This window comes from Lontra canadensis, unplaced genomic scaffold (assembly GCF_010015895.1).
Source record: "Lontra canadensis isolate GAN:19392208 unplaced genomic scaffold, GSC_riverotter_1.0 scaffold33, whole genome shotgun sequence".
Taxonomy (NCBI): Eukaryota; Metazoa; Chordata; class Mammalia; order Carnivora; family Mustelidae; genus Lontra; species Lontra canadensis.
The window spans coordinates 15418572-15444894 of NW_022631027.1; the positions used below are offsets into that span (position 1 = coordinate 15418572).

General features: G+C 33.1%; 1 protein-coding gene across 4 annotated transcripts in view; it reads right to left on the reverse strand.

The window, feature by feature from the left end:
• Positions 1-2534: 2534 nt before the first annotated feature.
• The window catches only part of COL11A1 (collagen type XI alpha 1 chain), a 200902-nt gene continuing 177113 nt past the window's right edge, over positions 2535-26323 (reverse strand). For all 4 annotated transcript variants that reach the window (XM_032867238.1, XM_032867239.1, XM_032867237.1 and 1 more), the window contains 13 exons: positions 23587-23640; positions 23358-23465; positions 22844-22897; positions 15172-15225; positions 14187-14294; positions 13624-13677; positions 13483-13518; positions 13332-13385; positions 11604-11853; positions 8379-8491; positions 6895-6963; positions 4533-4766; positions 2535-3274 (listed from right to left, as the gene is read on the reverse strand). In XM_032867238.1, coding sequence (XP_032723129.1) covers positions 3128-3274; positions 4533-4766; positions 6895-6963; positions 8379-8491; positions 11604-11853; positions 13332-13385; positions 13483-13518; positions 13624-13677; positions 14187-14294; positions 15172-15225; positions 22844-22897; positions 23358-23465; positions 23587-23640 — 1335 coding nt within the window. In that variant the 3' untranslated portion in view covers positions 2535-3127. The remainder of the gene's footprint in view (positions 3275-4532; positions 4767-6894; positions 6964-8378; positions 8492-11603; positions 11854-13331; positions 13386-13482; positions 13519-13623; positions 13678-14186; positions 14295-15171; positions 15226-22843; positions 22898-23357; positions 23466-23586; positions 23641-26323) is intronic.

Sequence of the window (26323 nt, forward strand, 5' to 3'; positions counted from 1 at the left end):
TATTATCTTTCCACTCCAAATTCTCTTTGGCATTTTTTCTTGTGTTGCGTGGTGTGAAAGGAGGCAGCAAGGAGGAACTTCAATTAGGGATTCATTTATCCAGCATTTATAGGTTTACATGGTGGGGTATAATTATATGGCTTATAGTTCATATTTATGTAAAATTGTTGCCAGTAATCCTAGTGTAGGAATGGCTTTCTGGAATAATCCTCTCACCCACTGTGTTATAACAAGTAGGAAGACAGAGTTTCCATGATGGCATGCATCTGTCTTATGGCACCCAGAGCCTGAAATCTATTGGTAGTAATAAGAAAACAGGGTATAAAAAGTACAGAAATCAGAAGACAGCCTGTGAAAAATTCTCACAAAATTATAGTACATATAGGAGATAAATGTATAGAGCTTTTCTTAAATTTAAAATAACCTAAAAATTTTAAATACTTACCAATAGCAAGAAGTGAAATTGAAAGAAACAGCTCTAAGCTATTGACAATAAGAAATATTTTTTAATCTAACATGTTAGAGAAACTTGTTCTTTCTACTAGAAATTATAAAATTTTCATTTGAAGAGGCACTCAAAGACTGAAGCCAAAAATAAACACACAGAATAAAAGTATTACAAAAATACTTAAGAGAATTAAAGAAAACATTGATTTTTTCCCCCTCCCAGATTATCTGATACTTTTGGTATGGGTTCATTTTTTATAATTAAAAATTTATTGTAATGCCTTCATTCACTTAAAAGTGTAAATTCTGTAATATTTTTGTATTTGTAATTTTGTATTCTTTTTTTTTTTTTTTAAAGAGTAAAGCCAAATTTTGTGTGCATCTGGCCCAGGGTCCATCCATGCCAGGTTCCATCTGGGGTCAACATTATTCTCTAGAGTTTACACTGCTTGGGCCAAGACTAGAACGTCATATGCTTTTTTCCTTTCCACTGAGCTTCTTTTTGTTCATATTAAATCAGATATAAGGGAGAGGAAAAAAATCCAAAGCAATAGAGAAGACCATATCCATATGTGCAAGGAATAGAAAAGGATAAGCAATTCAGTCATTTGTTCATTAATTCTATGGAGTGCCAAATTTGAAGCTGTTTTGTTTAAATGGGCAAATAATACAGCTCTCCCAAGGCAGGTCAATATGCAAAATATTCTCTCGTATTGCTATATATTCATTAAATTGCCTGAGGTATGGAATTTCTCTTGGCAAAAAATATTACTTTATGTATAATTAGAGACTATGTAAAAGTTCTGGAAATATTTCTAGTGTGCTGAAATTGTGAACATATGTTTGAGACTTTGCAAAATGTTTAATTATGAAAAATATCTTTCTGAAATTTTAAATATAGCCTACCTTAATCTTGTAAATAGAGCATTACCATGTGGTGTTTTTATTTTAGACACGTGGGGAATTCAAACAACTTATCTCTAAAGGAAAATATTCTTTTCCAAAAGTATGAAACTATTCTAATCTAGATGGTCAAGAAACAGAATGGAAAACCTTTTCTGCAATAGAGAGTAATCTGGAACCTATTTAAGAAAGAAAATGACCAGTCCAGGTAGACAAGACTTGAGTTTATTTATACGATTCATATCTCCCTTCTTGAAAGGACATTTACAAACTTGATTTCAAAAATAAAAGAACTTCTGAATGACAAGTGTTCATGTTTTAATTCCAGTATTACAGGTATGGTCTTTTGTGATAAATTATCAGTTGAAAATGTTCCAGTGAAATCTGGTATCAATTAATTTAACACTTCATATAAGAAATAAAACATTTATTTTCAAGTCTTACATATATTACTTAAAATAGATATAAAGTTCAATTTGTAACTTTAGAATTTTACTGCTATATCAAGCTACCTGGAAGAAAATACCTTAGTGGAAAGAATGTTTTGAATTGTTTTAATAAGTTTGACTTTCAAAACAAGCACTGTTAGTAACGATCCACCCATATGCTATTTAGAAATTAGGCCGGTCAAATAATGTATGATATTATTATGAAAGAAAAGAAATAGTATTTGTTGGGAAGGTGCAGGTAAAATAGTATTTGAAGACTATTATAATATGCAACTTGGAATCAAATTCAAGAAATTGATTGATTAAAAAGTATAACATTGAACAAATTCATAAACAATTGCTTTGTTCCCATCTTTTAATATTAATCTGGATGACTGAAGCACACTGAAGACAATGAGATGAGATAAGGTAATAAAAAAATTGTACATCTAATTGTTTGCTTGATGGAAGCATCGATTTGTTAAAATAGATTCTCATACACATTTTCCTGTCCAAAAATATAAACTTGCTTATTTTCCATATATACAAGGATCCTGTGAAATCTTGGACTCTGAAAAGAAGCAGCTGAGGTATAGCATTGAATGAAGCATCAAAATGCATAATATTTTAGGCTGAAATTCACCAAAGTTACTGTCAGTAGAGAAGAGTGGATCCAAGTGTGCTTCCGTGAGTCTTCTAGGTTTTTGCCCCTCTGAGAAATTTGTTGGCGACATCAAATAATCGAACTCTTCAACATCAATATATACAAAGGCATTTTATTATTAATCAAAGAAAGGGAATTAGAGTCATCAGAAATTACAACTTTATTTTTTCATAATACATATATTTATTGCCATCATAGTTCTGCAATTGTCATAAAATTAGAGTCAGATGGAATCCAGAGACACGTGCAAGTTTTGGAAATGGACACATAGGTAACAGTATAGAACTGTACATAAAATAATTACAATTTATTAAACACACTGTTTTAGTACATCCTTGATGGATGGGAATGAGCACCATATCTTTTATGAAATATATATTGTTCTCTTCTTTTTTCTACAGCACCAAAGAAATTCAAATAGGAAAAGGAGAGATGAAAATTGGGAATCAAGAATAAGGCCTGTTTCCATCTCAGCCACACTAGCTTGTATATTTATGATTTTTGAAGCTTTTGTCATGCAAAGATTCTGTCCCCTGCAAGGGCATCGGTATTTCTAATCGGTACATATATATGTAGCAAGTTGTTTTCTCTACCATCCGTATTCAAAACTTGCATGTGGCATAAAATGGGTTGGTGGCACCAAGGTATTTTTTTCTGTTGATTTTGTATGTTCTTCATCCTAATCTTAGCCAAGGAAACAAACAGGACCAACTTCAAATCCAAACTTCTGATTCTGATCACCAAAGTCATTGATCATTACATCAACAATAGGAACTTGATCAATTTTCGGGGTATTGATTTCAATCACAGTTTTTTCATAGCCTTTTCTGGACTGTAAAATTGAGCAGAAATACAAAGTTACACAATCATTTCATAGTTTTAACATATATGTTATTTTTTTCTTAAGCCTCTGAATGGAGGTAAGAAAGTAAGAAAGAAGAGAGCAAGAAAGAAATTTGTCATTATCTTTGTGTGATTCTCTCTTGCTGTTATTACTGATGTCATATGTAGTTTTAAATTTTGAACGTTTAATATTTAGCTGTTATTGCCCAACTATAATATTCAGATATATTGCACAGTTGAAGAGAATCTTATTGAATTGACAAGTACAGTTTAATATGAAAACTAATAATAAAATTGGGTCAGGCTCCTTCATAATAATAAATTCTTACCACTGTAATCATACTGCATATATATCAAGATTTTAAGATACAGTATAGAAATTATAGTGCACAAGGTCAGAAGTTAAAGTGTGTCTGCTGCTATATCTTAATTTTGTGAATGATTATCAGTATATTACTATTGGGAAATCCAGACACTTGCTAATTTTAATGTGTTTTATTTTCTCTTCTTTCATCTGTGGGTACCCTACCTACTTCGTTGAAGGCATGGGCCTTTTTCTTTGTAATTGTGACTTCTTTAGTCATCAGCGAAAACAATGAGGTTTTCAGTGTGGTCTCTGGGCCATTTTCTTAAATAGAATTCCCATTGTGTGAAAAGGATAGTTCCAGAAGATAGAAATAACAAAAAAAATGATAATATCTGCCTAAACTGGTGGTAATACAGAAGCAACAGAGAAGCACCTTACAAACAAAATACAAGGGTAAGAATTATCTATGGTATAAACGGTACAATGCTAATCCCTTTATCTTTCATTTTAGAATAATGCTGATTCTTTTATCTGTCATTTTAGGATCATGGATGAAGGAGACAAATTAAATAAAGTTTTTTTTTTGGTTTTTTTTTTTTTTGTTTTTTTTTTAGTTTCAAGGTTTCAAGAATAACTAGCTACAATAGTTTCCAATGATCAGGAATAATTCCATAGAAGTAACATATGATCTAAGATTACCTTCTGTTATGGATTTTAGAATACTTGTCTATATGTATGTTTCAGAGTTTGTGTGTGTGTGTGTGCATGTGTATGTGAATATCAGTGGCTTCTAAGATACTGTATTTTAATGTAAGTGTTGAGCATCAGATCTTAATAAAAACTGCTAATCATTTCATGAGAGAAACCTGGCTTAGGGCCAAACTGAGGTGGTTACACACTGCCTCCCACCCTGAGAAAGAAGGCAAATGATTATACTCACCGCACAGCCATCATATAGTGCTTTGATGTAAGGGTTGTTGTCATAGGACATCTCCTCATCATTTGACCCCAGGAACCGAAGTGCTTTGTCGTAACTTCCCGAAGACACATCGTACCAGGCTGCTGACTGATGGCAGGTGTAGGTGAAATTCTGCCGCGCAGAGGCAGTCAGCAGTTTCAAGAATGTCATTTGCACCATATTAATGGAATTTCCTTCAACATCCAAATAGGAAAGCTGGGAATAAAAGAATAAAAAGACACATGAAGATTCTTTTGCTCTTTTATGTTATAAAGGGATAAAAATCACTGCTGACAGTGAACTGTGATCCCAGAAGCACGCGGATGCATCGAGTGGCCCATTTTCACGTAGGGGAAGAAAGTAGGCATGGAGGGGCAGAAGACCCAGAGTCAGGATTTTATGAACTCATTCTTGTACTCCCACTGCAGTTACTGCAAGCACTATTTATCTTTGAAAAGAGTTACTTTATTTCTATGCTTCATTGTCCTAACCATTAAAAATTTCCAAAAAAATGCTTTTGTTTCCAAGAGATCTTTCATTGTATTAGTGTACCTTTTAAAGTAATTTAAATAAGTTTAAATTATAGATTATGAACTATTTCTCATTATGTTTGTGTATCTTTTTAAATAGCAAAACAATGGGAACTGCGGAATCTTGGTGCAATGCAAAGGTTACCTATCTTAATTTTTTTTTAGAAAGAGTGCATGTGAGTGGGAGGGGAGGAGCAGACGGGGAGGGGGAGGGAAGGAAAAGACTCTCCAGGAGGCTCCCATCTCTGCTGAGCACAGAGCCCAAGGTAGCTAGATCTCTTGACCCTGAGATCCTGACCTGAGCTGAAATGAAGAGTCCTCAATTAACCCACTGAGCCACCCGGGCAGCCCCTCCCCTTTTAAAAAAAAATTTCACCTACTTCTTTAAAAAATTTCATAGTACATCCACCTGGCCCAAATTTTAAACAAGTTCCTGAAGTTTTTATTTTGGGGCCATAGTTTTCTAAGGTGTTTGGTCTTCTATTTACTTCATAGACCTAGACCTACCTCTTTGTTCATTCTTAGATGATGTACTTACTCACCACTGTGTCACCACCACTACACATAATGCCTGAGGTGATGCAAGTGAATATTTGTTGAGTCAGTAAATACTTATTTTGTATTTAGAGTAGGAAGATAATTGAAAATTATTAAAACCCTTTATTAAATTAATAAATTGTTTTATTGGGTACAATCAAAATACTGAGGACTGCTGAAACATAGAAACCTAGTTTTTTTTTTTTAAAACATGGAGTAGGAAATTTACCTAGAATATAGATTTAGCCCACATAAAGATAGTTACCTATGACTTTCTTCCTTATTGTTGAATTTATTTACTCCTTACTGACTAAAAGCCCAGATAGTAAGGAACCTTGTTTGGTTGAAGAAAAAAAGGACACTTGGGAAATGGACAAGAAGGAAAACAAACAAAACAACAACAAAAACAATAAAAAACAACAAAACAACAAAAAAATGATACCACACAGACCGTTCTGTGTATGTATTTTAACTTCTACACTGGTAAGATGTCACATGGATATTTAATGTAACTTGAAGACTGTAGTGAAGAATTATGTGGAGAACCTCACTAACATTGTTAATTAATTTGTGTACATTCCCGTAGGATAACTACAAAATAGCCATCACTGGAAAATAATAGCTTTTTTAAGAACATCAAACAATTTAATAATTACCTGGATAAATGAGAAACTTTCATTTAAATACATTCTTATTAATATTTTAAACACACACATATTTTTAAACACCTTTTATAATGTCAATTTAGTTTTGGCACCTATCTTAAAATACCTGTAACAAATTATCACTAGTGAACTGGTCATTGTATGAGAAATATCTACAAGAAATATCTACGTGAACTTGTGCTCCAATCCAAATAAAAGGTCAAGTCAGTCAGTTCACTTTATAGCCACGTGTAGCAATCAGAAAAAACATTTCACTTTCCAAAAGTTTTCATTGATATAGAGAACAAAAAATAATTTATGTATTCTCTATACCTGACATTTCTAACATAATTTATTTTTATGATGTCTAGCAGGTACTTAGTGAAATGCATACTTTATCTGATCACATTATTTTGGTAAGTATAGCATATTTCCATGTATTCTGATACAAAACATTTAGACTCCTCTAAAATACCACAGCAGTCTAAGAGATATAGTTGGAGCAAGCTGGAGAACACACGGAATCCTGGACATTACAATTTAGACTTTCACAGTCAGGATCTAGAGATACATAATTTGAGCTTTATTTATGAAGTGTAAGATAAACCATTTCATGTTGAGGTAATAACATACCAGTTTTCCTCTCTTAAATTCACTAAACCAGCTTCCTGGTTTCTCTTTTGGCCATGATGATATTCTTACCTGTTGCAAAGGAACAGGAAGTTAGAAAATAGGTAAAAATTATGAACAGTATGGTTTATGTACATACCAGTAATTTTCAGTAAGACTAAAATGCCATAGAAATTTTAAAATAGTCTATCCTGAACTATAGACAATGAGATAAAGAGCAAAATTTGAGAGTGATCCTGTGAATTCCCACTTAGTGAAAATGGATTCATTTTCTTCCTATTTTTTTTTTAATTGCTCAAAAAAAAGTCGGAGGGGGTGCATAACCTACCGACAGTATAATAAGAGCTGTAGGGGACATTGGTGGAACTCTTAGGCAGAACCCTTTGCAAAGGAATGCCTCATAATACCAGCTGGAATCAGCCATCAAGACAAGTACCATCAGTATTTCCTATTGAAGGGAAGCATCCTGAAAGCATTCAGCCAGTAACTGAGGGTGCCATGCTCTGGAAAAGTCCTTGGCAAGAAGCAAGCCTAATCATCTTCTGCTGGGAAGAATGTTTAGAATCTTTAACAGATCTGCATTTATTGTTTTGCTTTGCAAAACATACGGGTATCTAAGGCCTCACTGTAGGGAATTTGAGTTATCAGCGTAAGGGGAGACATTTTCCATGTTCCCTCGTTTCTTTGGGGGCTACAGGAATTTTATTACGCTTCACCACAGGCCACATTTTGTTGGGAAACAGAAGTTGCTTTGCCTCCTGCCACTGCTACCCACCCTTTTCTCACAAACTTCACTTCTCCCCTAAAGAGATTAGACACACCTAAATCTACTCATGCCTTCATGACTTTCTGTGCCTCTGTATGCCCACACCATTTACTAAGAAGAACGTGATTAAAAGATTACAAACAAAGGCAACATCTATCAGCAGAAACTGGAGAATACAATTATGCTAGTGAGAGATCTTTCCCCATATTAGTAATTTGTCTTCATAGCTTTAAAGATAGAACTCAAATATATTGATACTGCTCGGCAAAAATCAAGAAATGTTTTTGAAAAGACTAAACATTTAAAAAATACGCAAATGCAGACAATACTTTTACTTTATGTAAAAGATTATAAATTGTGTATTTTGAACATCATGTACAGCTGCGAGTTCTATCGTGTGGTAATTGGGATGAAGAATCCTATGCACGCACTAAAATTTGAGAATCAGCTGTGCTGTGTCATGGAAAAGCCATAGAATTTTAGAGCACAAGCAGGTGCATAAAGAATACATCTGGGTAAAAGATAAAGGAGAGGAGTATTTGTTAACTCTGTGCATCACTTTGGTGTCTTATTCATGTTTATGCAAATGAAATGCTCTAATTACCCTGTAAGAAAAGCAGATAAATGAAAATATGACAGTATAATTTTCCTGTTTAGTTCAATATTGCAAAAACATGGCAAGAACTGTCAACAGTCACCACCAAAACAGATTGGTACTTACTCCCTCAGATTTTTTGTCTGGATAAATGCAAGTCTCACCACCAGACGTGAAATTACAGTAAACTTTGAAGGAATCTCCTGAGCATCCTTGGTTAGGATCAATCCAATATTCACCTAGAAGTAGAAAAAAATATGTCATATAAAAATACATGCATAGGAAAAATGATTGCATTAAATATCAAAGTTTCTTAAAGAAATAAAGAATAATTAATATAGTTGGATTTTTCCCCACGAGAATCACTTTATGTTCCCGGTCATATTGGGGTATGCATTTGAATAGTTAAAGAGTGACCCTTTGTCTTGCCTGAATCAAAGCTTTTCCCATACAGTCTGCCCGGAACACTCTGGTTCCTAGCATGTCTGTTACTTTTAGATTTCAGCTTAAATGTCACCTCCTCAAATATTAACATTCAGTTTAGCCATTGTAAGTAAGTTGCATGCATATTGGAATCAGCTAACTTAACCCTAAATCTCATATGTTTTATTTACTACTTAAATAGTCTGAGTATAATAATCACTGTATTTTTCCTGGTTTATTCATCTGTAACAATGGAGGTGATAGTATCTACTTAGCCTCAGGGATCATACTTTTGCATTACTTTATAGCTAAACTTCTTGTAGTACATGTACCTCTCTTTGAATTAGATCCTAAAAAGTAGGTCTATTTTTATATACTTAATCTCATCATCTAAATGGCGCAGAGCAGATTTTATCGTGCGAATGACGGTGACCATTAAATTAATAGTAGATGAGTAAAGATGGTAAGTAGTAGGAATAACAAAATTGTTTTAAAATAATTGACAATATGGTTTTTGTTGCTAACAGCTATTGAGAGATAGCATTGATATACATGTGATGACACTTTACTTCCCTCCTACCATTTTCTATGCTGCCACTTCATTTTAAACATTAGTCTGAATTATGTGAATCTACTGGTTATTAACTTTTCACATTCCAAAATCTCTAACTGCTTAGCTTGTACTACAATTCTTAAAAACCTAATACCAATCTGCTTTATCTTTTACTACTACTGTATATAAATGGAGAGAGTACTCTTAATAGTTAATTAGCTTCTACTATATGTCAGATCACTTGAAATGTTTATTTAAAAAAATATTTAAATTTTTTCTGATTGCACCATTTATAGATTCGCATCTGGAACCAACTGAAATCCTCAGGAAAAAAAAATATATATATAAAAAAAGGTTAAAAACCATCCAGGATTTTACCCATCAGGATAACCACTCTTAATGTTTGATATATTTTACAGTTTTTAGAAATTCTGTGGTTTTTTTTTATGTTCTGTTACCTTTTTTTAAATTTTATTTTTTCAGTGTTTCAAGATTCATCTGTGGTATTTTATCTCTTGATTTAATCTGCTAGTATTGCCATTAAATGTTCTTCAAATAACATAATAATAACTTAATTAGCAAGACACCTTTGTTCAATAAATTCTGTATACTATGGATACCATGTACAATTTATCTCAAATTTATTCATTTCCTATTTTTACTATCAGGTCCCTAAATCAAGTCACCACAATTTCTTGCCTAGATTAATCCAATAGCTCCTTAACCAGCTTCTTTGGATTCTACCTTGCTTTCTTCCAAATTACTTCAAAGTCATTTTCCGCTTTGCTCACTACTTTTTAGCCATGGAGACATTCGGTTCCTCGAAGACACCAGAACCTCGTCTTCTTCAAGGCTTTCAAAAGACCCATATCCTCTGCCCAGAACACCCTTTCCATTCTTTGCATAACTGGCTACCGCTTTATAGGTTTCAGCTTAAATGTTACCTCCTTAAATATTAATTTCTTATTTATCCAAAATCGAATCATCCCTTACTTATCTACTCATTTTTTCCACAATATCTGTCATAATATGCTATAAATACTACTTATGATTTTGCTGTCTCCATTGTTTGATAATAGTAGCTCAAAGGCATTATTCCTTCTGCATTATTTATGAATCTCTGTCTGAAGAACAGTGCCTGGCACTGTTTAATTAATTAACTAATATTTAATTGCAATTAATTAACACATTGAAGAATTAATAATACTAGTTATTATATGGAAACCACAGGGAACTGTAGCTCACGGTGAACTTTCCATTTTCCAAAATTTACAAAAATTTTTCTTGACTGCTCAGGTTCTAATTAATCATATCTTGTTTTATAAGTCAGTACATGTTGTAATCTTTTATATTTGAATTTCAATAATGTATGATTATCTTAGCTAGGTCAAAGTCTGAATCATTCTTATAAATCACTGCATTACTACTGAACTGAATATATCTTTTTCACATACACATATTATACATTTGAAGACCTTGGATATTAGTCTGTATGGAACCCTTAGTAGCTACCTGTGTTTTAGTTTCAACAGACTATTCTTGACTAAGAAAATATTTTATGACATTCTTCCTTTATGGTGGCAGCTGTTTCTGAATCACATTGAAATTTTCTGTCTGTATTGAATTATTTAGATCTCAGTTACAGCATTCTTATATGATTGACAGAGCAAAATAATATTGTCCCAATAGTAAAAAGAGTGATAAAATATTTACACGTAAAGTGAGAGATTTAAGATGACATAAAGATCTGCCCCTTGTTAGTTTAATAATTAGGTGAGTTTCTTAACTAACTCAAGATACTTGAAACTGTTGTCCTCTCAGGATAGGTATATAAATGTTTATGTTAAATGGTAGGTATAATAAAATATCTTGATTATTATTACAAATAAATTGTTCACAGCTCCATTATTTGTGGATCCATTACATAAATTTTTGCCCCAAGCTATCCGAATTCTTAAATATTCTATTAACCAAATCACTGCTAAACTGATAGGTCAAATATGATTCAGTTGTGCTGTTAATCATGTTAACTTTACTCACATCAATGTAAAATAACTTAGGTTATAGGATATAAATAATTATATACTAATGTGCACATGCATGCACACAAAAAACCTGTTCTATGATTGTTAGTACAGGGAAAATGCATTTATGTTATCTATAATCATCCAAAAATGGCAAAGGACTCTCAAGCAGATCTTAAATTGCACAGTGTAAATGACTTTTTCTGTCTACAAGATTGGAATGAATAATCATTTGCTTTAGTTTTATTTAGATTCTATATTAAACATTTCACTAGAATTAAAGAGCTGACAATGCATCGTCATAACTTAGAGGTTCAGTACATTTGCTGTGTCATTATATTATTAACATACCATCTGGGAAGTCAGGATGGCTGAGTTGCAGGTCTTTGCAAGTTCGGGCTGGGTTAGTCTGAGTACCCATTGGAAACTTCATATGTTCGATGTCTTGTTTCAGGGAATTGAGGGAACCGAATATTTCCTCCATTCCATCTGAGTAATCAAGAATATTATCACCTGCATCTGCTTGCATGTTTTCAACATGTCTTCTTGTTTTTTTGGGTGACAAGATTGGTAAAGGCTGAATGACTTCGCCAGGTGGACCCTGGGAAAGAGATAACGTGCATGTAAGTGCTTCTGAAGATAGAATATTCTGCATAATTATCACTATTTATGTCACTGTTATAAGAAATTACAGTTGGTTTAGATTTTCAATGTTTTTCCTATTTTCAATGTTTTCTCTAATTGCTAATATATATACACATGTATAGGTAGATAGATATGTAAACTTGGTAATTTTTTTTAAAATAATCTAGTAGGGATACTAAAGTAGACACCAACTCTGATGCTATCTGGAAATTTTTCTACATAAGTAATGTAGCAAAAGATTTGTGTGGACATATGTGCATTACCTGATTATTTATTAATTAGTCCTCATTTACCTGTCTTATCTCCACAAGTAGATTTTAGTCTCTGAAGATTAAAATGCCATTTTAGGGTTCTTATGCTACTTAATGAGTTGTCTATTGTACTTGATAATAATTTATATTATGAAACATTAAACTTTTAAAAATACACATTAACTTATTTCAAATATAACTTAAAACTGCATAAATTAAAAAGCTTAAAAAATGCAACCAGACTTGAATCTGCATTTATGGCAAGAGTAGAACTACACCAAATAGTTAAATCCATACCGGTATGGATTGTATCACAAAAAGTTCTATGTAGAAGTCCTAAACACCAGTACCATAGAATAAGACCTCATTTTGAAATGCCTTTTCATTTATCTTGTCATTTTGAAATGAGGTCTCTGTAGATATAATTAGCTAAGTAAATATAACGGCATTAGGGTGGATCCTAGCCCAATATGACAGGTATCCTTATAAGAGGAAATTTATGAGACACACATAGACAGAAGATGATAGAAAAAGATAGGAGAAGATGGCCATTTATGAGCCAAGGAGAGGACCATGGAACAGACCTTCAGCTCCACAGTCCTCAGAAGGAACCGATGCTTCCCACAGTCTGATCTAAGACTTGTGGCGGCTAGAACTGTCAGACAATACATTTATATTATTTAAGCCACCTTGTTTTTGGTGCCTGTTATGGCAGCCCTAGCAAGGTGGATCTCTCACTTAGTAGTAATGTGAAGCCTGGAAAATGTCAGCATTAATAAATGTTACAAATTGCTATTGCTTTTTGGTTGATCATTATATACAGTAGGAAAACAAATACCAAGTATCTAAACTCTTGTCTTTATTCCTAGTGTGGTAAGACATATATATATCTTTGTGGCATGCAATCAGTTGCTTTCATAAAAATGTGATATTAAAAAGTAAGTCATTTTCTTGAAAAACAAAAACACGATTATCATAATATATAGTTAATGTATCTTTATATATTCAATTATAAGAAAACCTTGGCATGGGGACCTGATTACGTAATATAGTTGCTATTTCCTAGAAAAATCAGCACTTTGACAAAATGCCTTTTTTTCATCCTTCTTACAAATTCAGAGAAATCACTGGCAGTCTCAGAACGCTAACTGCCAGCACATCAGTCTTGTTACTCTGCACTTACCGGAGGCCCAGGAGGCCCTGGAAGACCACTGTCACCCTTCTGGCCAGCAGGTCCCTGTGGGGGGCGGGGGTGGGCAAAGGAACAAGATAAATGAAAAGGCATTTGAGTGGACTTCCCTGAAAAACGAAAACCCAAAGGCAAAAGTACTTACAGCAGAGCCTTTGGTACCCTTTGGACCTTGAGGGCCCTAGAAAAAAGCAAAGGCAAAAGGGCAGATAAAAATTTGGAGAATTCATGACTCTTTGGTCTATTTACAAGTTTACTTTATAAAATTCTTTTGTCTCGCACTTACTGGTAAGCCTGGGGGACCAGGTGGACCTATGGGACCAGCAGGACCCGGAATTCCCTGCAGAGAGAATCATCCAAATTAGAGTTTTCCTCAGCTAGTTTATGCATAAGATTAGTGCATAACAACACAAATGCAGGGTTTTGATTATGCAGAAATATGTAAGAATAGCCTAAAACTTTTCATTGTGAATCTAAGAAATAACCTTTGCAAGGTAATCTGTACTTTTTCCCCCATTTGCTTCAATGTCTGTATCTCTATAGATATAAAGCAGCCTTCAGAATAATGACTTGTATGTTTTGGAAATTCGATAAATTTTTGTGTAATTAACTACTGAACTGTAATTTTTCGATTTCTAACTTGTCATGTTTTTAATCTATTACTTTAAGCAAATTTCTTTTTGAAAACATCATTGACTTAAAGAGATTAAAGATACTCTAAATCACCCCCTTGGTCATGTTTAATGGAATGTGCACGAGTGCGAGAGTGTGTGTGTGTGTGTGTGTGTGCGCGCGCGCGCATGCGCGCGACTAGAAAGGAGTAGGAGAATAATTTATATCTTTACTCACTCCATCCCCCTTTGCTCCTGGAGATCCTTGAGTTCCGGGGAGTCCTCTGTCACCCTTTTCACCTTGTTCGCCTGGGGGACCAATCAGGCCAATTAAACCTGGATGTCCCTTTAGAAGGCAGAGAAAAGAAATTTAACAATATATAAATTACAACCATCGACTATAGTCATAAAATAATTGCACACTAAGTTTACAAAACATAAAAGTAAAAAAGAAAAAATAGAAACTTTAACCCTTTCTGAATGATATAAAGGATTAAGAACCTGCTTTTCTCTTACCTAACAGGATCATTTACTGCTTATATCAAGGGAGACTTTTATTGGTGGGGAGGAATTTTAGGAAACAGAATGCTTTCTAAAAATATCATCTTCAGTGTTTCATTTACTTAAAATGAATCTCCACTAAAGATTATTTCATTGATGAAATAAATTGAAAAGTCATTATTTTAATAAGCATATTTTATATGAAATGATTTCTACTTTTCAGAAATTCTATAGTCTTTAAGAGACATTTGGAGATTTAAAAATAATCCAAAAAACATTAATGGCATTCTAAAAAGGCTTATTTTCTTTAATTATCTGTTATAACTCAGCATACATTCTGGAAGATCAAATTACTACTTCAAAGGTATTATAGCTTAAATTTTTCATTTTCATGTTTAAAAACATGAAAATGGGCATTTTGTTATTCCATCTGTTTATTTTCTGAAGAGTTATTTTAGTATAACCATATGCTTTCTCCATATGGTTCCAACAAGGGGACATTGAAAAAACATAACACTGAATTCTGATACATTTTTCACTATGACTTTGTATATTTTCTCTCCTCTAAATTCATCTGGGAAACAGAGCATTGGCAGCTTTTTCCTTGGTTAGAAGGACAAACATATTCTTTGAAATTTCCTTTTGAGTGATTTTAATATGAAAAATTATTGTCTCTGCTATTGGGATGTCAAAATTGTAGTAACATGTGTTTTTACTCTCACCTTCTCACCCTTGGAACCGGGGTCACCTTTGAGACCAGGTAAACCAGGAGGCCCCTAAATAATAAGAAATAATAAACATACATAGAGTAGGTACGAGTTAGAGAATCATATTACTACCCACAGGGCAAGTCTGGTTTTGGTAATATGACAGAGTTCAAAAATAATTAATAATGATTAGTGCTTACTCTTCAGGATTCAAAATAATTTTGCTTGTTTAAAACTCCATGGCTTAATATTTAACCACAATTATAAAGCATCCTATCGATAAGTTTGACCACAGAAATGTGAAATTAGAAACAAGACATGGTTTGTATGGTCTTTAAACTAAAAAAGGATAAATTTTTAAATAATTTTAGAAGAAAGGATTTCCAAATTATACATCAAATCAATCAAATATTTTGGTTGTCAAATACATTACAAGGTCAAATACATTACAGTATTTACTGAAAAATTTAAAAAAAAATCCCAAAATATTTTTGACAGTCAACTGACCTTTGATAACCACTTTTCCTAAGCAAACTCAAACAGTATTTTTAACTGTAATTCCTGCAGAATCTTTTATATAAATGATTTGTAAATTAAATAATAAAAAATTAGCTTTTTAATATAAACATCTCTATTTTACCAATTAACTATTTTATGGTCCAAGGATAACACATTTATCCATTTTTGCTAAATTATATTTTTATGAAAATCATGGCATGCCTTCATCAACTAATTCTTAGTTCTGACCCCTGCCCATGGAATTATTCATATTAATGACTTTGTAACAAACATTTTTATAAAAAAATCAGTGTATCCCATATCGAAGGTAATACAAAATATGACCCTTGTTCTGAAACTAATGACAAATGAAACTGGCAAGAGTTTCTGTCAGAAGAAGTGGAACTGACACTAAAAGATGTTTAGTAAGGATGTGATTGATGAAATCAGAGTCGAGATAAGGCTACAAAATGTAGGTCACTACTACCTGCAGTAGTAAGGCTGCTAGAAAAACAAAGCAAAATATTTCTACAGTTTCTCTATGAGTTTGAATTATTTATATTGAATTGAATTTTAAAATTATAGTTTCGGTAACGATTTTTAACATGGCACTTAGGAAGCGAATTGTTTTAACTTTTATCAAACTATACCATTGTATATAGATACTATTGGATCTTCTTCAAGGCTACCATGAGCAATTTTTCCTCTCTACCCAGACACTTTGAATCTTCCATGTGAAAGAGCACGTTAAGTCTCAGTTCATCATTTTTGTGAATTTAAAGTATTAAGAGCGGTGGATCTGATCCAAGTAGTATGACGTAATTTAAAAAGTATGGGCTCAGAATAGGATAGACTTGGGATAGAAGCCAGCCTCTCTTATTAGCAATTTAAATTAGCTAACCAAAAAGAGCTTCAGTTTTCTCATCTATAAATCGAGGATTATAATTCCTGTCTCCTTAGACTGAATAGATGAGCTTTTTGGATTCCTTAATTACTCACATCCATACCTTAAACCGAATCCCTGATCATCAGGGGAAAATAAGAATAGGATTCGTACAATTAGTACTGTGTAACAATAGTATTTAGGGCTAATATTTATTATATATATCTGTATATGTTTTAATTTATGGAAGAATTTGAAATTCTCTAAGTATATTGATATAGAAGTGGACAATTTCCCTAAATCATTCCATTACCAATAGATACAAATTATTTTCATGTGCAATTTTAAACGTGAATGTGCCTAATAGTGATCTTTTTAAAAAAGACGTTATTTATTTATTTGACAGAGGAAGAGAGAGCACAAGCAGCAGGAACAGCAGAGAGAGAGGGAGAAGCAGGCTCCCCGCTGAGCAAGGAGCCCTACGAGGGGCTCGATCCCAGTACCCTGAGACCATGACCTGAGCCGAAGGCAGAGGCTTACTTAGCCCATTGAGCCACCCAGGCATCCCTAATAATATTCTTCTAACAAGGAGAAAATCATTAATGCTCAGACATAAATTTATACTAATTCAGTTTAGACTTTCTTTTGTATAAAAATAATCATGCTACTTTGTTAAATCTCTTACGGTCAAAAAGTAGATGACAAAGATATTACCAAATTTACCTCCAAGTATATCTAAGGCTGCGTTTGAAAACCGAACTTTCATCTTATTTACTAATACCCTATCATAGTGGATCTCAAAGTGTCATCCTCAGACCAGCAGCATTAGCATCATCTGTGAACTTTTTACTAGAAAAGCAAATTCTTGGGCCTCACTCAGACCAACTGAATCTGAAATTCTCAAGTTAAGAGACCAGGGATCTGTTTCATAAGTTTGATACTCATTACGCTTTGAGAGAGATGGTTCTGTGGTGTTAGGTCCCAAACCAGGTTAAATCAATATGCAAATCAGAATATCATAAAAAATCTCATTTATGTTAAAATAAAAGCATTACCTACTTAGTTCTACTAGTTTAATAAATTTTAAGTTAAGGGAATATATTTCACATCTACTATTTTTTGATTTTATCAGAAATGTATGATGAATCATGAGGAAAATAATGTTTCCCTATAACACATTTTAAAAGGCATAATATCAATGAGTAATGGAATCACTTAATTTCTTGAGACCATGTCACCCTCAGGATAAATGCCAAAGACTCTACATGTTAGAACAAGGTGGCATAAAAAAGTATGAAAAAAATGGTTCTAATAAAAACGTAACTGCATGAAAGAACTATATGCTTGTACCAGTAGTAGAAACCTTTTAAGAATATTGGTTTAACCTGACATAATGTCAATTAAAAGTAAATATATTCTCCAGACTAAAAATACAAAACTAGGTACAGGCTATATTTTTTTTCTTTCTTCACTTCTCATTCTACACTCAAACTTTTTTTAGGTGTATGATATACTTTACAGAAATTCTGCTCTAAGTAGGAGATCTGGTAGGGATGCTGCTTGCCAAGCATCAGTATTCAAATCACTGCTTCATTCAGAGTCTCAGGTCTAACCACACATTAGTTGGGTGACCTTGGATCTATCACTTATTATCTCTCAGCTTCACTTATGAAGGTACTCTAATAGTAATAACTGTATCACAGTATTGTAATAATGAAAGAGAAATCAGACTTACGAAAGTACTGTATAAACAATGCAGTAGAGCATTTTTTGAAAAGTTACAGTTATCAATCGGCCTTCTCACCACATTCTTATAGTATAAGCTAAAATGGCAAACAAGGAGAAGGAAAAGGAAAAGGAGAAGAGGAGGGAGAAGAGAAAGAGGAGGAGGATGAAGGTGAAGAAATACTGGAATTCTAATTACTCAGGCTTAATGCGAAATATACTAGACATTGTGTTCATGCATTTTAAATCATTTCTATAAATGTACATAAAAGAGCTAGAGGAAATGAGGATTAATTCCTCTAAGCTAATAATTTCTTATGAACTTGCAAACATTATCTGAGGGCAAATTTACCAAGCAAAATCAGTTTTTTATCATTTTCATCAGGTGGAAATAGAAATTGGTAAAGTTATGATATTGATAGCAGTTATAAATAATGCTCTGAACTTGGGACATATCAAAAATATCAATTCTGCATATAAAAATGTTATTCCAAGAACATATTTTCTATTTCCTATTTAGGATATTGCAAATTGAAAAACCCTAGGGAAATACATAATTCATAAGTAATAAGTAAAAAGGAAAACAAGGATAATACATTCTTAAGTGTCTAGAATATACAATCAAACATTTTCCCCTGCAGTATTATGCTTTACAGAATATTTGCTTTGATATGCATCTCAAAACTCTAGTGCATAGAAGTTTAAAGAAACTGTAGATCCCACACTTTATTTAGAATGCAATATCGTGAAATAATATTTAATTTGGTGAAAAGCAAATGCTTTACTATTTAAACCTGGTGAATCATTTTGGAATGTTACGTATCTCAACCCTGCCTACAGATAGTTCAAAGGTAGCATAAAAAAAAAAAAATCAAACTGCATTTAGTAAGCCATCCTACCATTTTTTCAGGCACTTATGGTTTGAAAAATAATGCTATTAGATATTTTATTTATCAGTATGTGAAAATAAGGAATGTCTGATTATATTATGGTAATTTTTCATCTCTTTCTCTTGTTGACTATCTGAAAATTTGATTCAACTTAAAAAATGCTTTTATTATTCTTTATATAATCTCATTATTGTCCTTAGCTTTCTGTTAGCTCTCATATGTACTAGTTAATCTATCCTTGGTTCCATATGGTGATTCTAAATATATATGTACATAAATTCATGCATTTATAGAAGTTTAATTTTTACTATGAGAAATGTCTAACTTTTAAAGTGAAAAATAAATACTGTACCATATCTGAACTCTAGTAGAGCTGATTACAGAGTGGGCAAGGACCAAACACGTAACATTTTAAAAGTTTTAAAAGATCTGTTTCACTCTCACCCCGAAGAATCTCCATTCTAAAGGTTAACATAAATTTGTATATAAAATACCTATAAAATACCATTTTAAGTAAAGTCAGTGTATAAGGAAGTGTATAAATGCTCTCTGATAAAATAAAAGCCAGAGGAAAAGGCATGGCATCCATACTGCTGAATGCTCTGTTAAAGCACGATCGTCAACCTAGGTAGCTAGGTATCTGGAGTGATGAAGGCACATTAAGTCCTACTTATTGGACTGCTAAGTTGTATTTAAAAGTTGCGGAAAGGGGAATGTTGGGTGGTATCTGACTATTGGACCCTACAGCAGGAAGTTTCAGGCAGCTTCTAGAAGGGCAAAAGAGACCCAACATGTAGCTACGGAAATACGGTGATAAACAGGCTTCTGAAACGTGTGCAGACTGGGATGTGCATGTGAATATATTTATAATTGTAATGAGGAAAAACACATTATGGAGAGAATATTCAGATGAATTTCACATGGATTAATTTCAGAGATGAATGCAAATTTGTATGAGTTTTGAAATCTCTTATTTTTACCTCCCACATTCTTAAGCCTTCCATACACACTTAAGCCTCTTTTTTTGCTCCTTTAATAATCTTACCATACTTCTGAGGAGGGAAAGGTCCCCGGAGGAAAGGGCATTTTAACAGTCCTACTCTGAATATAGTTAGCATTCTCTGCTTGATTCTATTATAGTACTTACCTACTTTATACTCTAACTGCTGTAAGCATAATTTATTTATTGGTCCTTTTCATTTGCTTTAACAATCAGTGTCTTTCAAACAAATTTAGTTTTTTTTTAAGTAAACTCTACCCCCAATGTGGGGCCCGAACATAGAACCCCAAGATAAACAGTCACATTCTGTACAGACTGAGAATCCAGGCACCCCAAATTTAGTTACTTTTCACAAAAACATGAAATTGTTTATTTTTAAAACATCATTTCGTTCCATTAATAACTCTTTATTTTGTGCTCCTAGCACCAATTAATGGTCTAAGTTGTTTTATGTATAACTTATTTAATTAACATAAGAATCCTATGGGGTAGGAGATATTAATATCCATATTCAATTCATTTAAACTTTGTAATATCCCATGAAATAGATGTTACTGATATTCTAATTTTACAGATGAGGAAACTAAAGCTAAATAAATAAATAAATAAATAGCTTTCCTAAAGTCCAGCATGTAAGTGGTAGTGTTTGTTCTTGAAACTAGGGAGCTTGCTTGAGAGTCAATGACCTTAACCATTAACCGTAATCAAAAATTTACACTAAAATAATTTATTCTTAGCTGAGTTGAAAAGCTCATTAAATTGCCATAAAAAGCAACCTGAAGATGGTTTCTCCACCCATCCTCACTTCATGAGAACCAACTAATTTTCATTAAAATTTTCATTAAAATTAAATATCGTCAAACTAATTGATGAAATTAAAACTTTAATTTTCATTAAAATTAAATATTGTCAAACTAATTGATGCTATGAAAAAGCTACAGTCTATTCACATTATAAGTCCTCTCTGATAAAAAAAAAAAAAAGGAGCCAGAGAGAGGCATGGTACCCATACTGTTAAATTCAGATGTTTTTTTCTTCACTCTGCCTAAAAGGGTTTGCGTTGTTCTGCCCCTTGATCGGTAAACTCACATTTACCTAAGAGTCAAAAATATAAACTTTTACAAGCTGGAGTCAGGTGGTACGTCTGATGGTTTTAATTTTAATATTATCGGAAGGAAATCTTCAGCATGATGTTTTTTATTTCATCTGGAGAAAGGTCAGAATACTTATTGGAAAATCTGAAATAACGAGAAAAAAATCTCTGGCAAATTTTAAGGTGACATTAAGGCGAATTATTTTTTTTTTTCCAGGCTCTGACTCTTCAGTTAGGAGTTGCCCATATCTAAGGAGAATATTCCCTACACGGTGGCACAGACTGGAGCCCACTGGGCTTCAGCCAGGTCCCTGTTCTGATGCTAATGGGGTCATGTGCAGATTTGATAATCCCCTGCTTGAGGTCACTCAAAATTTGATAATTTTATCCTCATGCAAAAATAAATGATCTTTAACTTTTCAGTGAAAGTTAAAAGATTATCTCTGTAACATGAAATATTTGCTTTATTTTACGACATTTTTACTAAAAGGAATGGCCAAAATTCCTCCACAATAATTAAGATTAGGAATCCCAGTTTTGATGGCATTCTGGGCATGTAATATATTCATGATAAGAGGTATTTTTGTAAAATGTAAATTGCTCTCCAGAAGCATCTGACTATTTGAACCAATACGCATCACCCTTGCATAATGCTGTAGGTATTATTAGCTATTTTGATTAATCCCTTTACATACAACTATTTTTGGACAATGAATTTCAAATGCCTCTACAATAAAATAGAATCTGTCACTAGAAAAAAATGATTTTTTATTACAGTTTTTCTTTGTTTATTAGAGAGAGAGAGCACAAGTAGGCAGACTGGCAGGCAGAGGAAGAGGGAGAAGCAGACTCCCCACTGAGCAGGGAGCCTGATGTAAGGCTAGATCCTAGGACCCTGGGATCATGACCTAAGCTGAAGGCAAACTCTTACCAACTGAACCACCCAAATGTCTCCAGAAAACAATGACTTTAAAGGCAAGACTTAGATTCTCACTTCTGCCTAGGTTCTGTAGCAGGTTTAGCCTTGGCACCTATAATGAACTCCCATCTATGAACAGTGTATGCTGGTCAGTTAAATGCTCTGTTGCATAGCTCAAGCATTTTTGCACATAGGGGTTATGACAGTAACCAAACTTCAGTTGTAATAATTATGCCTTTCTTCACTAATGGAGGTTAATGTTTTATCTTTCAGCCTGTTTCAGAACAATTTATTTGGTGAAGAAATCACTCTGTGCCTGTGCCAATGTCATTCTTTTAAATGAAGTGCCAGGAAACTAAGTGTAATTGCATGCATTTGGGGGAACTGTCCACATTTGGAAAAGAACTGGCTGGACCATTAGTGGCATTTTATTCAGAGTGGAAATATATTTTTTTTTATCCAAAGGACATAAGAAAGGAAAGATCTGATCAAGTGGCATAGTTTCCAAATAATCTATCATTGAGGATTGCTTTCCCCTTTTTAAGTCTAAGTAGTACACTTCCTTGAATATTGTACAAAATATAAACTAATTTATAATATAAAACTTCAGAAATTCTAGCTTATAAACAATTTTGTTTCTGGATTTCTCCCTTTCTAAATAACAAAAGATCATACTTACCATGGGACCAGGAGGCCCATCTTGGCCCGCAGCTCCAGGGAGACCTTGTTCTCCCTATAGAAAATAAACATAATTGATTTTTTTAACTAACAAAAGCATAGATTTTTTTTAAATTTCAGTTTTGGAAATCCAAAAAGAGAGAAAGCAAAAACATCACTTATGCATCCCATGACATGCAAAACATCTACAATGATACGAGCAATTTTGAGTCTTTTTACATTGTGTATGTCTATACAGATGTATGTATAGAAACTGTACATCTTTGAATTCTTAGGGTTCAGTTTCTATTCTGCCTTTCTGTGTTGGAATTTCACCTTGTGCTTATTAAATAAATGACATATTTAAGTATTTGAAAAGTATCTGGCTTTAATTCCTGCATAATATTTACTGAATTCCCATAAAACAGCTACACAATACCTTATGAAATGATGCTGACATGCACATTTTCATTCGTAACATTTTTGGGGGGAAATAAAATATTTTTAAAATGGCATCTTTTAGCAGACATGCTCACCACTGGGCCAGGGATGCCCCGAAGACCCTCTGGACCGGGTTTTCCAGCAGGTCCCTGAGGGCCAACTGGGCCAGTTTTTCCAGGAGGACCTTCGGCACCTGCTTCTCCCTGTTAGAAAATAAAATGTGTGAACATGTTGATAATGAGAAAAGATATTTTTTATGTTATTAAAAATACTGAAATAGATGTTGCTCAATGTGTCCATAAGACGTTCAAACATATATTTTACCTTAGCACCTTTTTCACCTTGTCTTCCCTCTGCACCTGCAGCTCCGGGAGGACCCTATAAACAGAAAATTGCACTTAAAACACATAATGCATATAAAACTAACATAACTGAAGACTTATTCACAAATATTCCAGTTTAAACTGTAACAGAGTCTAATAAATTGTGGCTGTCTACAGCTATTTAGTTTAAAACACAAGGAGAAAAATCAAAACCCTTTTATATAAAAACTTGCAGTTAGAATATTAAAAATAAATGATTAACAGATAATCACATCATATCAATGTAAAGAAACAGTAATTTTTTTAAGAAATACTGTTGGCTTAGTCACCCTTACTGTGTTAAATACTCAGGTACCATTTTTTTATGTTGTATAATTTAGAATTAGTTGCATTTATTAGATTTCCCTTCCATCCTTAAATGTGTTTTAAGATTGGCTCCTTTCTCAATCTTAGAACATCCATCCAATATCTGTATTTGAAATTGGGTGCTTAAGAGCATAAAGCCTGGACCCAGGCTGTCTGGCCTCAAATCCTGGCTCTGCCACTAATTAGTTCTTTGATCTTTAGAAAGTTATATACCATGTCAGAGCTTCAGTTTACTTCTCTGCAAAAGGCACAGAATAATAAGAACTATTTCCCAGAGTCATCATAAGAACTCAGAGAGCTGAGAAATGTAAACGGCATATAACAGCACCTGGGACATAAAAACACACTGAGCAAACATTGGCTATTGTTACTTTTGTTACTAAGATTATTAAATTTTTTATAAAGTATTTTACCTATATTTTTCACCATGTTGGCAACCTGAGACTCAGATCAAACAAAATAGACTCTCAAAATACATTTGTAGACACCATGTCAACAAATTACTTTTTCCATACATGCTGATTATAATACCTGAAAAATATAAATTCCATGTTTGAAACTACTTGTTTTAATTGGAAAATTGTGAGTTGGCTAAAAAATAGATTTACCATGATCCTGTAATATAAAATCAGATTTTGAAATCTGATATTCATATTTCCTTCTTACATTTACATAGTCATCTGTGAAATACAAAGCATGATATTTCTAAATCTTATAATAAAATAAGAAAAGAATCATTTATAATACGAACATAACATTCAAGGTATCAAAGAAATCATCAAGTTTTCAAGCTAAATAGGAGATGTTATAATTATCATTATATCTAAATTTTGTTTCTATTAATTACATTGCCTCCTCACACCATTTCTTAGTAACTTCCAAATCAACAAAAGCCAGACACTTGGGTTAACAGCCCAATAAGAACACAATACAATGCTTTTGACCTCTAGAACTACCCCCAATACATTTGCAATAATTTATTCTAAGACACGTAAAATTTACAATTTTAGTATAAAATATTTCATGTCCACTAATCAACTGAATTTTTACCATTACTTAAGCATTAAGATTCAATCTAATTTTGAAATTTTCTGCACAAATTCAAACATATGTACAGTCTGAAAGAGAAACTCTATGATCTCTAAGAAATTACATTTCATTTTCCCCAGACTCTCCTGTTTTCTATCTATTTACTTCAATTTTTGCAATGAATTGTACTCAAAATCAGCAACCAAGATTGAGGTTGGAGGTTGGGGAGAAGAGTGGAGATGGTGTTAATTGGTGAAAATAAGGTTAGGTAGAAGGATGACTTTCTCTCTTCCAGAAGCCATATTAATATGCTAATGGTGAGTACATGCTGGCCTTTCAAATGGTCTTTTAAATCCACGATTGAAATGAGTATCAGGCACTTCATCAAAATCAGAGTATTCTGTGAATTCATTTATCTCAGAAAGAATCAATGAATACAACATTGGTCATTATTTTCTCAATATCGTCACTGTAACGCCATACGTGATCAGGCACATATTGTGCCTCAGTCCAAAGAAGAAATGTACAAATTCTGAAACAGTCTCTTGAGGCAGGAGTATTATGTTAACAATAATATATTCTTAAAACTTAAGTTCTTCTAGGGTTGCCTGGGTGACTCAGTCATTAATCATCTGCCTTCAGCTCAGGTCATGATCCCAGGGTCCTGGAATCCAGCCCCACATCGGGCTCCCTGCTCAGCAGGAAACTGCTTCTCCCTCTCCCACTCCCCCTGTTTGTGTTCCTTCTCTATCTGTGTCTCTCTCTTTCAAATAAATAAATTAAATTAAAAAAAAAAACCCTAAGTGCTTCTTTTTAATTTCATGTTATTTTTGCAAGAGGATTTCTGCATGTAAGCAAGCATCAGCTTCAAATAATTCCTAGTGTTAAAATGTTGTCATAAGTTATTTTGGTGTGATATTTAAAATACTACCATATGCAAACCTAAACAACCATAACAACTGTGATTTTGGAAACAGAAATTATTTTCCTTATTCTATGAAGGTTTTTCCTTAAACTAGTGGCATCCAGGTATGCAGTCTTCTCAAAGGATCGCATTTATACACATCAACATTATAGAAGATTTATAAATATCTAGATCTTTAAAAAAGCAAGTCATCAGCTCTCTAAAAATGTAACAAAAATATTGCTTTTACTGCAAGAGAGAAAAGAAAATCTGAGTCTGAAGAGCTTAGAGAATCTAAACACAAGTGAACTACAACACAAACACAAAATTGCGATTCAAATAGTTTCTCCATCCCAAAGAATTTCTTCCCTTTTTGAACTAATGCCTGATATCTGTCATGGTGGAAATCCATATTAAATGCATTTTCTCTGTTCTTTAT